At 44.5% G+C, this 14,408-nt stretch overlaps 1 protein-coding gene across 2 annotated transcripts in view; it reads left to right on the forward strand.

The window, feature by feature from the left end:
* capn15 (calpain 15) overlaps positions 1–13,994 on the forward strand; it is a 34,264-nt gene extending 20,270 nt beyond the window's left edge. For both annotated transcript variants that reach the window (XM_062413860.1, XM_062413859.1), the window contains exons 3-12: positions 1,333–1,541; positions 3,350–3,533; positions 4,347–4,570; positions 5,270–5,395; positions 7,066–7,218; positions 10,088–10,249; positions 10,356–10,591; positions 10,705–10,874; positions 12,189–12,367; positions 13,283–13,994. In XM_062413860.1, coding sequence (XP_062269844.1) covers positions 1,333–1,541; positions 3,350–3,533; positions 4,347–4,570; positions 5,270–5,395; positions 7,066–7,218; positions 10,088–10,249; positions 10,356–10,591; positions 10,705–10,874; positions 12,189–12,367; positions 13,283–13,460 — 1,821 coding nt within the window. In that variant the 3' untranslated portion in view covers positions 13,461–13,994. The remainder of the gene's footprint in view (positions 1–1,332; positions 1,542–3,349; positions 3,534–4,346; positions 4,571–5,269; positions 5,396–7,065; positions 7,219–10,087; positions 10,250–10,355; positions 10,592–10,704; positions 10,875–12,188; positions 12,368–13,282) is intronic.
* The last annotated feature ends 414 nt before the right edge of the window (positions 13,995–14,408 follow it).

The raw sequence follows: 14,408 nt of genomic DNA on the forward strand, positions 1-14,408 counted from the left end.
CCAGTTGTGTGTATTCTGGGAGATGGCATGGAGGCAGCATGTTTTCTGAGCTCAGCAGCGAATTGGCTGATTGCTGTCTCGGGTTTGCGTGCTGGCATGTGCCCAGCGAACGACTCAGCGTTGGCAGCACCAGGTTCTCGGTCAGCTTGATTTACACTAGGAGACATCACATTGCAACCTCAATAACAGAATTGTTTTTGTGTTCGTATTTCATTAAAACTCCTTACACAAACAAAAAGCTGATAACATATTAGCTTGTATATGTTAATTAAAGGCTTTTATATCTATATTACATACTTAATTGTATGTTTTTTACATTTAATCTTCCTTATTGATTGTATAAAAAAAAATATCAGGAAACGGACAAGACTTCAGTTAGAAAGCTGCTTATAAGTGACATCAGATTGAAGTGTATTCTCTTTTTGTGCCCACCTTTGATAGCCATGCTTCTCTCTCCTCTGTGGAAAATCCCTGAGACCACACAATAAAAGCAGGCACAAGGGGTCAAACTTAAGCCAGTGAACTACAGACTTTGTAAGCTACACAGAGACCTTGGAGGATCAGGGTGGCGGGGCTGCGTTGAAGTGATTCTGCCTGGTAGCTAATGCTGCATCCAGGGCTGCGGAATTGGATTGTGTGGGATGGGGACTAATCAATTCGCCGCACTGTGAGCCACCAGTGAGGTGCCCACATTACATCCCCTGCCTGCCTCGCAGAGCGACTGGCAGAGCCCGCTTCTCACGCTGCAAACGGGAAACCGGATAAGGGTTGTGTGTGTGGCGGTTTGCCCTCTCAGGTTTTAACAGGAGGGTTTAAGATGAGCAGATAGTGTGGCGGATAAGGTGTCGTGATCTGTTTATGTATTAATGTAGTCCGGGTCCTGTGTACAGTTGCAAATAAAGTCTGTCTTGTTAAACTCTTGGAGCTGTTCAGAAAGTGTGGTGCTTTGAAGGTTTGGAAGTGATGTGCACATGTGCCCTGTATCCTGGCAGGCACACTGCTCCACAGCTGGTGTGCTGCTGTGCACATGTGGGATGCCACGCTTACAGTGGAAGTGAAACCTCCTGTCACATGAATATATTTTGGAGTTTGTCCTTGTTCAGCCCAGAAGCCAGGGCTCATGTGTCATGTAGAGCCCTGCATTAATCCTCATCCACCTGCAGACTTCATATGAGAAGGTTTGAGATTGAGGTTTTTTTCATATGCTCTCACCTTTGGGGATCATTTTTCTTTTGGTGGTATAAGCTCTTCTTCTAACAATCTAAAATCACTTTTTTTTTACTTACCCCCTCTCCCCTCCACCCCGTCTCCCCATTGTCCCCTTTTTTTCAGAACACTGTGAACTTTGTGGATGACAGTTTTCCCCCGGGACCTCGCTCCGTGGGCTTCCCTGAAGGCGACAGCGTCCAGCAGCGAATCAAAAAGTGGCTGCGCCCTCACGAGATCAACTGCAGCAACTTCAAAGACCGGAGCGTCAAATGGTCCGTCTTCCGCACGCCGCGACCCTCTGACATCCTGCAAGGCTTGCTTGGAAACTGCTGGTGAGCTGTCATAGACTGACACGAATGAACCTAGATAACTAGAATGATCTAGAGACGGACCAAGGAAATTTGTCCTGATTAATGCTTTGACCCAGGACAAACAAGAATAGCCGAAAATCCCCAAAGTAAAAGGCGATTTCTCATTCCCCTTCAGTCTCTGCGAAAGGTCAGAGGAATATAAAACAGACAGATAGATACCACTTCAAGTCTGTGTGGGTTTTGTCTTTGTCTGTTTTCGATGAATACTGCAGCCTGAAGCCAGCAGAGGGAGTGAGATGGAGACAGTGACAAAGAGGCAGTGAAACAATAAGTCGAGAGAGAGAAAAGAAAATGAAAAATTTGGAGCAGAGAAAAATAAAAGGGGGCACAGATTAAATGGCAGAGGAAGCAGGTTGGAGCCGGACAGATGTACAGATACACCTGACAGGGAGATTATTCACAGGAGTGTGGGTCCAGACTCATGCTTTATCTCTCTGCCCTTGTTCTGTGTGTCCTTCGGGGTGTGTTTGTGAATGTGTGTGAATATGTGTTACCATCTTCCTCTGCCCACACAACAAAGAGCAGTCAATCACAAAGTTGTCCCAATACAGCTTCTCGCTTCATCACCAGCACACACAGCTTATCAAAAATAACCCTCCCGAGAACCGAATCCTCTCACTCGCGACAGGATGTAACCCAAATTCTTCCTCTCAGGCTGCGTCTCCCTCACTCTTACTCTCTCGCATACACACACCGACACACTTGTCCTAATAAACCAGCCGACATCCCGGCTCCCACCAGCCAGCCAGCCAGTCAATGACAGCAGAAAGAGAAATAGTGGCAGTCACCCATGTCCTTGTCTGTGGCTTCAATACAAGCCGATATTAAGAGTCACATTATGACACAGATAATTGGATTTTTATTTGATTCAGCGGCGACAATTGGGGTTTTCATCTGCGGCGGAACAGGCCACCACTTAAAGAGATAGAATATAGCTTTAATAATACGCATTTCCAGCCTCGCACAAAAGAGTTACAGCCTTTAAATGGCTGCTGTACTAACACAAAATGATAAGTGGATGGAAAAAGATATTGTTTTCTGTTTTGAATACAGTGACAGTCTTAACAGTGGCAGATGGAGCTCATCTAAAGTGTATCTGTGTTGTTAATAAAGCAGTCCAAATTAGCAGCAAGCAAAAATATCCTTGAGTTCATTGTCCCCAACCCTCCACTGTTTTCATCAGTGCTCTATGATATCTTTCACGTTTGAAAGGTAAACTAATTTTCACTTTCAAAATGTATTCCTTTTAAGTGGGATCATTGTGTCCCCAGCTGTGTGTCTTCTTTTTTGGCGAAGGAATTAGCATTTTTTGATGTAGCTGTATTTATGATTAACTAATTTCTCATGCAAGCTCATTAGGCAAGGCGGTTTGTCTTTGCTGCAGGGTGAATTAACAGTAATGGGGAAGGTAACCAGAAGCCACCGAAGCTTGACTCATCAAATGAAATGGATTTTCAATGAGGGAAAATTATGTTAAAAACAAATTCACAACAGCTCAAGGCAACTTAAGGAGAAGTTTGTTTTAATACCGCATTCAGAAGCAGCTATTCTAAATTAGCCTTACCCCTGCCTGTCTTTTTTTACAAAACAGAGCGTCCAATCACCTGTCCGCCACGATCAGCTAATCTTTGATGTCTTTTCTTCTCCAACCGTCTCAGTGCTTTATTAACATCATCTTTCTCTCAATCGCACATCCTCTCATTGACCCATCTGTCCGTCCTCTTCCAACTTTTCATTTTCCAATTCATTGAGTATTTTTCTCTCTCCAGGTTCCTGAGTGCGCTGGCGGTGCTGGCTGAGCGCCCAGAGCTGGTGGAGAGGGTAATGATCACCAGGACCATCTGCCCAGAGGGGGCCTACCAGGTTCGGCTATGTAAAGACGGGACGTGGACGACGGTGCTGGTGGACGACATGCTGCCCTGCGACGATTATGGCTACCTCCTCTTCTCCCAGGTCAGAATCAAAGAGGGCTCTGATGAAACTTGTAGGGAGGCAAACGCTATTAGTGTCAGAGTGGCTGCACGGACGCTAGGAATAGAGGGGAAAAACAGTTCATGTTTATTTTTGTCTTCGAGAGTAGAACACAGGACCAGAGAATCATACTGATGCATACAGACATGCCCGGTAAATGTTTCATTCACTTTTGCACTATTGTGACCCTTCAAGGTAACAAACAGGAAGTGGATGTTTGATCGATTATAAACGATTTACTCCTTCTGCAAACAGGACACAATAAAGCCACCCTCACTTCCTCCATTATTGCCGCATTAAAAAAAAAAAAATATTTCCTAATATTTCATTTTCTAGCTAATCATTATGTGCCTTTCACAAGTATGTCTCAGATGAATCAATCAACAGTCACTTACAGGATAAACAAAAGTACTGCATTACGCAACAAACGAAGCACAAGGTAAAAATAACTAACCACAGATAGATGCTGGAGAGAGCTTAACATGATGCCTTATCGACTTATCTTGTTGAGAAAAAAAAAAGTTTAATCGGACTGATAAGAGTAAGTTCCTCCACCACGATGACTGAACATGTGCAAAATGTTTCTTCAAAGATGTCAAACAACTGTGAAGTTGATGGAGCTGATAAGATAAGAAAGAAGGCAGAGTATGAGAGGTTACGACTGGGATATCATGTTCAGAAACCTTAAAACGAGCCTCACAGCAAACACAGCTTCCTGTGATAAGTACATCTCTCTCAGTGAACCACATTTTGGCTTGCGAATGATTAAATGTTTCTTATTTCCCATCCTCGCAGGCCCAAAGGAAGCAGCTATGGGTGGCGCTGATCGAGAAGGCCCTGGCCAAGCTCCACGGCTCCTACTTTGCCCTGCAGGCAGGGCGCGCCATCGAGGGCTTAGCCACGCTGACCGGAGCTCCGTGCGACTCGCTCATGCTCCAGGTCAGCTCCACCAACCCCAGGGAGGAACCAATCGACACAGACCTCATCTGGGCCAAGATGCTCAGCTCAAAAGAGGCCGGGTAAGAAAGGGGAACGTGTTCTTTGCTGTTGTTGCTTTTCACATAATCACCTTCCTTTTTCAACCTATTTTAACAACAGAATACTTAAATAAAGTACATAAGCAGTAAGTATATTCATGTTCTGCCTAGCTAACAGTTGAAATAATAAGCAATCAACTTGAAAAGACTCTGGATCAGTTCTCATATTCACAACTATGACCGGTGAGGTACTACAAAGCTTATTTGCAGCATATGCCAGTAATGAATGGGGTCTGTTAATCAGGACTTTGATATGTGAGCTTTCAAAGCAACGCGACACAAGAGCTGAAAAGAGACCAAATCATCTGTAGCCAAACAACCATCTGTCAGAAAACCAGCAGTATTTTATGTACCAATGGAGAACAGTCTGAAATACATTTACAAATTACAATTATTAGACATAGGCATATTAATGATATTTGTTCCCAGCTATTATTGGTTATCTCTGAATTAGTGTATTGTTGTCCAACTTGGCCACAACAAAAAAAGGATATAGATTTAATAAGGGAATACATTTGAAACATAATTGACTTTACAACACAGAAAAACAATAATTTGCTCTGGCATTTCAAATACTTTTTACAGACATTTTTTTACCTCTATTCCTTGGTTTTTACTTTACGTTTGCTAATGACATTGGATAGAAGCCTATATCTTACAAAATTTGTCCTTGTCTTGTAGATTTCTGATGGGTGCATCATGTGGAGGAGGCAACATGAAGGTAGACGATGTTGTCTACGAGTCTCTGGGTCTGCGGCCGCGACATGCCTATTCCATCTTGGACGTCCGAGATGTCCAGGGTTACAGGTATGGACTGGCTGGTTGGACTCTCTGAGATCCGGATTGCTTTATTTCCCACCTTACCTGTAATTTTATTCAATATTGAAGATGTTAAAGGGAAACTTAAAATTCAAAGAAATAACATTGTCTGGCTGCACACATGCGGAAAAACCTTGGTGGAGTTTTTGTTTTATATATATATTGAAGGGGAGGAGAGGAGAATGTTGGCATATATCCACAGTCTATATTGAGACAGTCAAACTAGTATACGTATGACCTTGACGTATACAGCTCATTCACTTAAACAGAACACTGTGGTCAGCTTTTAGTACAGAGGAGGAGCTATTCAGTAATAATCCTGTTTCCATGTTCATTACCAGGACTTTGGCAGCATGCCATAGTGCCATTTGTCCCACTACATTTTCCTAATGATCCAAAAAAACCTTCCCATAAAAATATATAAGGTCTCGTACTTTGTGCAGTTGCTTCATCGTAGAGCTGTGTGTGGAGCTCTCTCTCCTCATACAAACAGAGTCAGAGTTGCCATCAGCTGCACGGGGAGAAATCCTGCTGAGTCGTTGAACATTCAAAAACATCCATTAAGTTTTTACTGTCCTCAGCATGCAGGCAAACCTCAGCATAACACCTGCCCTCGCAGTGTACCTGGTTGTGCATCACAGGGTACTGCAGGAATGTTCACATAATTAGCCTGACACCAACAGGGGGGCCCTGCCTCAGCTACTGCCACAGATAGAATTCTCTGGGAAACACTATTGTATTTAAATCAGCTCACTTTACTACTCTGAAATCAGCATTTATGATGGTAATGAAATGTTTTGAATTCGCTCCAGCTCTGATTCGTGCCTCTGGCTGTTTCTTTGTAGCAACAGCGATTTGTTATATCATTTCAGAGTCATATGATTTCTCTGAGACAACATTAAGATTGTGAAAACTGATGGCCGTAACATAAGTTTGCAAATAACTGAACGTTATCTTGGAGAGTTGTGGGTTTCAGGTAATATTGTGGATGTTGTTTAAGGAAATAGAACTCAATGAGGAACACATGGTGAAAATACTCATACGCATAATCTCATTACGGATTATATATTATGGATATTATTGAAAAGTTACCTTATGTTTACAATTTATTGAACAGATCGTTTTTTTTTTTATCCTAATTCTTGAATGACAGGTAAACGGGGACTGAGATTTGATGCCAATAGAGAACAGTTGATCACTTTGATCAGGGCAGCATTGTGAGTTCCCATAATGGAGGCTTCTTTTGTCCCGACTGCAGGAGGAAGTTGAGAGTAGCCGTAAATCCAAGAAGCAATTTGCTCAAGAGCCACAGACGCACACACAGCCACTTTAATTTGCTGCCATAAAGCAATCCAAGCGGAAGCGGCTGATCTAAAATGAATTGGAGACCTTGTGCTAGGATCTGAGAAGATGAAAAGCAGCTTGGATACAGTGATTCACCTGAACTTTTTTGGGGGAAAGTTGTGGCTCTCCAAAATGGTTTCCCATAACACCTTTGCACTGCAGGGAGGAGGCGGTAAAATGAAATGGGTTGTTAAAAAGTGGGCAACCATCCATGAGAAGAGCTGCAGGGGTGAGGACGCTGTGTTGACCGAAGCTGCCGTTGCTTAAATTGGATCTTGTATTTGGCTCCCCCTGGCTGACACTCTCTGTTTTAGGCTGCTGCGGCTGCGGAACCCGTGGGGCCGCTTCTCGTGGAACGGCAGCTGGTCGGACGAGTGGACGGACTGGCCACAGCATCTGCGTCACGAGCTGATGGCCCATGGCAGCAGTGAGGGGGTCTTCTGGATGGAGTACTCCGACTTCATTAAGTAAGAGTCACATTTACACAAAAAAGTATGGTCCAGTGATTTCTGTTTTTCGTCTATAGCATTATACAGAATGATCTACACTAACCTATGTTCACCAAGAACAGTGATACTAAATTGGTATTAGAATAAGGACTGGCTGAGATTTACAATATAAAAATGTGCATATTAATCAAATATTTATTTTAAGTTATAAGACACATTTTTGCAAAGGTTGTGGTTTCAAACTCTTTTGTTGCTATTTATGAACATTATATCTTGATAATTTGTTGATATTTAGTGAATCACATCTTGTGTTGTGACCAGAATCACTCCTTCTGGATTTGCCTTTCTGCTCTGTTGCAGGAGCTGAAACTGACACAGAGTATATTTTGTCAACCTAAGTCATCATTGCTCTGATATGACTATTCTGTTGATATCTGATTCCACATGTATGAAGGACTATGACTTTGAGCCTTGGTGGCTGCGGCCCACTAACGCTACACTTCCCCGCATCCCTTTGTTTACTCCATAGACACACAACTGTCAGAAATGTAAAATGCATGACTTCCTGTGAGGGTTTATCCCAGGAAAGATGTGCTCAGCGCCATCTGTTCAGAGCAGCGAATGTTAAAGCTTTTATTAAGTGAGTGCAGGTGAGACAACTCTCCAAATGTCCTTCAATTGTGTCACGATGGAAGTACAGAAAGTGCGATGGATGGTTTAGTAATCTCTTGGCCCAGTGGGTTTTACTGACCATCTGGTATTGACACCAAACTGAGTGACTGCGTTGTTGTTTTCAGTACATTTTGTTTGTTGACAAGCGCATCACACACTGTTTCCCAAACCCTGCTGTTCGTATGGAATTTTTTGTAATTTTGTTTTCTTCTTGTTGTTGCTTTGGTTGCTAGGGAGTTGGCAGTCAAAGGCTTAGACTTGTCATGGCTCAGGGTTATGTCATATTAGATTAATCCTCTGATTCAGTCACATGCAGCATCAAGTATTGACAAGCGTTAATATTTCTATATGTCTTTCTTTTACATAAGTTGGCCATGCCTTGAGCCAGTAGACTGTAAATTTGGATGGACAACACATAGAAATTAAGCTTGAATAAACCAGCGCCGTCATTTTACACATTTGGAGTCAGTCTGCAAAGTAGCAATGATGGGATGGAGCTGCAGTAGCGAAGAACCTTCGATACAAGCCCTCGACCAATCACGAGTCAATCTCATTTGTCAATCATGACTTTTAACCCTGTTTTTATATCCAAACATAACAGAAAAGTGAATACTCTTTGAGAAAAAACTATTCAACACCTAGTTTGATTTTTCAGTATAGTCCATGTGCCGTCCACTAACATGGATGAGTCAGGATTTGTGACCTATACTACAGTCAACCACCAGGGGCGATCAAGCATATTTGGCTTCACTTTTAGAGAGCCGGCATGTCGTCCGTCTTTATATACAGTACAAACTATGGTTGGGCAGGTAGAATTCATTAAAATCTGTTTCCTGAGTATAATTGACAACAAAGCTGAAATTAATGTGAAATGAAGAAGTTTGGGAGTTTCTTCCCAGGATTGTTTTTAAGCTCAACACAAGCAAAACCCGTAATGTGACCAAAAAAATGTAAATAGAACGAATTACTGCCCTGAAATCATCCCGAAAAAACTCTAATTTTGAAAAGAATCAGTTTAACAGTTGCATAAACATTTCCTTAAGTGTTTTGTTTGTGTGACAAACCTGATTTCACACTGCCAAAAAGTGATCCAACAGACAGGACCGCTCTTGCCTAGTAAAAGTTGTTTTCTCCCCCTGTCAGCCAATCATCTGATCAGTGCATGTCGGCACAAAGTCCTGAAGGTTAGCGGGTTCACATGAAGATGAATTATGTGTTTGTTGGTGTGTTACTCATGCCTGTCTAACAAAATAAGAGCAATGATTCAGCAATAAGTTCAGAGAGTCAGGTGGCTGTCCTCGGTGAGAAAATCCAACCTGAGAAATCTGTTCGGCCCCAACGAAAAATTTCATCCGTCTTCTGGCTCTTTATTGGTTTCTGTGACAGTAAAATTATCTCTCAGATCCGCACTAAATGACAAACCTTAGCCTGCTGACGTCCCAGACCTGTGTCAGTGAAGAAAAAGAATAAGGTATGAATTGACTCTTCTGCATCAAGTGGACAAGTACAGCTGATGCTGATTATTAATACGGTTTCAAAAAAAACTATTACCCTAAACACAGTAAAGAACAAAACATAAAGAAAGCGTCTGAGCAAGAGTCAAAAAATGTTTCCTTGATTAAAAACGAATCACGTACAAAGCCCAACCAACGGAACCCGACCTTATTATCATTCAAAATTCTTGTCTGAATCCACCCCGACTCGACGGGTCCCGATGGCCTCAGGTCAGGTGTCCACACTCAAGTGTATAGACCAGAGAAGGCTCAAGCACTCTAACCACACTGGGTTTTCTGTGCAGCACGTGATGGCTGCCGGGCTGATCTGCTGTCTCTTGCATTCATCTGTTGTTCACACAGGGGGCATGACTGCTTCGTGCCTGCTGCAGAGCTGTTGACAATTGTGTCCTCGAAGAGCTACATACTCGACTCAATGCCAGGAGTCTACGATATGAAGCAGGGAATGTTCACGTCCTGCAACAATAATTAGGACAAACCTAAATGCTCTTTTGCTTTGAAAACAAGTGTTCCAAATATGTATGTTTGTCATATAATCGACAGATGTTGAAATATGCTTTCCAGAGACCTCAAATCTCGAGAAGAGCAGCGTGGGTCTAACCTGTTAACATGGGCCCCTGAAATGAAAAGCAAGACGATCCCTGACAATCGCGCATCCTGGTGTGGCCTGGGCGTAACCTCTCTGCCCTCTCCTCCCACAGGTACTTTGACTCTGTGGACATCTGTAAGATCCACTCGGACTGGCAGGAGGTGAGGCTACAGGGATGCTTCCCCAGCAAGGCCAGTGGCCCGGTGACTGTCACAGCCCTCACTGTACTGGAAAGGACGGCGCTGGAGTTCGCTCTCTTCCAGGAGGGAAGCAGGTACACTCAGACTCATTTGTTGTCCTTCCCCCGCACCTCCTTTCCTGCCACTGTTCCCTCCTCTCCTGTCTGTCCTCTAACCTCTTCATCCCCTCTCCCTCCCCAGGCGTTCAGACACAGCCGACAGCCACCTGCTGGACCTGTGCATCATGGTGTTTCGCGCCTCCTTCGGCAGCGGCAACAAGCTGACCCTGGGCCGCCTTTTGGCCCACAGCAAGCGAGCCGTGAAGAAGTTTGTCGGCTGTGATGTGATGCTGGAGCCGGGGGAGTACGCTGTCGTCTGCTGTGCCTTCAACCACTGGCAGATGAATGTCAGCGGGACGGGGGGTCCAGCCACACCCAGTAGGTGTAAACATGTTGTTTACTCAACATGAGCAGAAACTCAGTTGACATTGAACACACAGTTTTTTTTTTTTTTTTTTGGTCTGATTCACATCATTATCTCTTTCCCAAAGTCTCCAGCCCAACCAGCGGAGCAGCACGGCGGCCCAGCCAGGACTTCCCCGGCTACATCCTCGCCATTTACAGCTCCAGACAGGTGATGGTGGAGCAGGTGGAGGCCAACGCCACCACGGTGGCCGACGCCATCATCCTCCTCACGGAAAACAAAGGGGAAAGACACGAGGTGAGAGCAAGAGAACAGAAAAAAGAACGTCCACAGCTTCTACTTTCCCTGTCCTCCCATCACACACACACAGACACACACACACACACACACACACACACACACACACACCTCTCTGAATACATATACGCTTGTGAAGCAGGAGATTGCATGAAACTCAATAAGCCACTTTGTGATAACACTTCAGATTTCCTCAGCAGAGTCTTGCCTTTACACATGCACATGTGTGCACAATATCTAACCCACACACACCCGCTCACACTGAAGGAAACAAATTATTCTGACTTTCCTGAGAGTGCTGTCACATTGCTTGGTGTTTAAGAATATGACAGGGCTTTTTAAACACTTGAGATCATCTTTGTTAAATCATTCAGCTCCTCTGCTCTCTAGGAATTCACCACACGAAGTGGGTGGGCCAACCACTCTGCAGTGAACGGCAGCCGCTCTACATCTTGTGTTAATAATATGGTTAAATCACTGATGTTTTGGAATATTATTGATTCATTATTGACCAATTCTGGGTCATGAAAAGAAAAGTTCTGGATTCTGAGCTACAAACATGAACTGCTGTCAGTTATGTGATAGTTAGAGATGGATTCAGGGTCAAACTGAGGTGAAATTGACAGCAGCTAAAGATGTTCTGCTGCATTTGTTTTAACTTCATTACAATGACAGGCCCCAGAAGAGAACTCAGCAGACACCTGAGAGGAGAAAGTCATCTCTCCATCAGAGAGTTGTAATGTGAATTCAACAATCATTATCCATTAAGGGTTCAAAAAGGGGTGGTGTCTACAATTGACCTCACCCAAATCTGCACGTCAGAAGAACATGCAAACTAAAACAGAACCAGGAACTTTCATGTTGTAAGATGGCAGTGCTAATCTTAAAAGTGTTCGAATAAAAAAAGTAAAACTACCTATTTCATAGCAGACTGCACTTTGAAAACTGCCGTTGTCTGTAACGGGTCTTGGTCCATTAAAGACCAAGGTCATACTGACAGAAATATGGATAATTTAAGAATATAGTTCTTATTAGATCCGTAGAGATTCTCTTACCTCTCTCACCTCACCTCCACCACATCCCTGCTGCTACTCCACCACTGCTTTCAGCTACTATATCTCACCTCCCTTACTCTTTGTGTCTATTAGCTTTTAGACTGAGTGAAATATTGCCTCTGTTAGACTCTAAGAAGATGATTTAAAATGTCCTCACTGAACTCTCCCTTCTTTAGTGGATCGGACGCGGCCTGTATGTCTTGTAAATGTCACATGAATCTCTGCCGTACGTACATCTTCATCTGTCTCTTCTCCTCAGGGACGTGAAGGCATGACGTGCTACTACCTGACCCATGGCTGGGCGGGGCTCATCGTGGTGGTGGAGAACCGCCACCCCAAATACTACCTCCACGTCTCCTGTGACTGCACTGACAGCTTCAACGTGGTGTCCACGCGCGGCAGCCTCAAGACCATCGACAGCGTCCCACCCCTGCACAGGTACCCTGTTCTCTCTCTCTTCCTCACATACACACAACTCTGATGGGGCTTTTTTTCTATATATATATCACACTATAGTTTGTTGTGATTAACCTGAATAGATAAGTGAGGAGATTAGACGCTCTGGGAACATTTGCTTCAGGTGCAGCAAACATCCCCCCACCATATAGGATTATATTTGTACACTAGATGATCCTAGATGATTAGTGCTATTTGTTTCTTAATATTCTTCCCTTAACTGCTTTTGTTCTGCCTGTCAATCTGCCGTGTGCCCTTTAGAGACAGGGGAAATACTACACCTGCAGAATTGAGCACGGTGTCGATGTTCACACGTCATTAGGTTTCTCTGAGTTTAGCGTCTTTGGACATCCACTGCATGAATGAGCAGACGTACGGACGCATTGCTGCGCACGCTAGCGCAAATTTACGACCTTATCATCTGGTAGTTATGTCCCGCGTAATGGGAAACTGTAAAGAGTCCCCATGCATGAGGACCATGTCTTTTAATGTCGTTTCCTCTCGTTCTAACAAGAAGATTATGTCAGCTCACTTGATAAAAACACTCCACGTTGCAATATCACTCTGTTTTTACTCACTCGATAGTGAAGAGTGTATAGAGAAGATGAAAGCATTAGGCTGCAGGGCAATTATGTTCAGGATGAAATATGTCACGGGAGTGTAGTCGGAGGATCCAAAGAAAATATGAATCCAGCTGGGGAAGCAAATATAAAATTCAGACCACCTTCCTCACACCAATAAATTGAATACACCACCTTATTATTATTATTCACATAATCATCATCATATTTGTGCTCGGAATGCTCAGCGTGTGCCTGCTTGGCATTGATGTGCCGGATTAGCCTTGATGTGCCTCTCAGCATCTTGACGTCCTTGTTGCAATGTCTCCCTCTGCAGGCAGGTGCTGGTGGTGCTGTCGCAGCTGGAAGGGAACGCTGGCTTCTCCATCACACACCGCCTCGCTCACCGCAAGGCAGCCCAGGCCTCTCTGGGGGACTGGACCCCCACGAAGGCCACCCACAGCCCGCAGCTCACGCCAGACATTGACGGCCTGCACCGGCCCAGGCCGCTATGACCACCGCCCACTTTCCCCCTGTACATACGCAGACTCCACATCAATGAACTGTCAAGACCACTGGAAAACCAGACTGGGGCGGGCGAGTGGCGTGTGCAGCCCTGAACCACAGAGACAGATGTGTATTTGTGTGTCCAATTTTTGGGATGGACACACACATGAATGTATAGCATGAACGGGCAGCATTTATGTGCTCTCCCCCCCTCCCAATGCTCCGTAAATGCTGAAATCTTCATCCGGCCCTCACGCACTCTGTCCCTTGCCGAGTGGATGTGCCATGTCAGGAATAAATTAGGGAAGCGGGCCACGTGGAGTGACAGGGACGCAGTCGCAGGACGATTATTTGACCAGGTCATTGGAGAGGATCCACTTTGAATTCTGGAGGTATTTTGTACAAGCGCTGTATGTGGCACGGATGTCAGCCCCAGGGTTTGTACACTCGGAGACGACCCAGGTTCACAAAAGCCCGGGGTGGGGCGCTGTAACTACTGAGCCGTATGCCTGCAACGATCGGACCCCCCCCCCCCCCCCCCCCCCCCCCAACACCCCCACGTCATGCACAGAGACAGTTAACAAAGTGGGATACTTCAGTGGGATTTCTCTCCCCCTGACCTCGATGCGGTACTTAATGAGCCAAACCCAACTTCGAGTGTTACTCTTGGTTACACTTTTTTTTGTTTTTGTTTTTAAACAATACACTCAGTCAGTATCAGTCTGTCTTCTTTAATACATGACCTTTGTTGCCGTTTTGTCCATATTTGTGTTTTTCGAGATCATAGAACAAGCCATCATTCATATCAGTACTGTGAGTCCACACTCTCCATCACCGCAGTGCTGTCAAAGCGCTCTGTAGCTCAGGACCAAACTCACAACCTTTACAGCTGGCTGGAGTGCAGCAGAAACCTCAGGCTGATTCAGTGACAGGTGTGTGTGGTAGCTGGAATCTCT

This window comes from Platichthys flesus, chromosome 20 (assembly GCF_949316205.1).
Source record: "Platichthys flesus chromosome 20, fPlaFle2.1, whole genome shotgun sequence".
In the NCBI taxonomy this organism is placed as follows: domain Eukaryota; kingdom Metazoa; phylum Chordata; class Actinopteri; order Pleuronectiformes; family Pleuronectidae; genus Platichthys; species Platichthys flesus.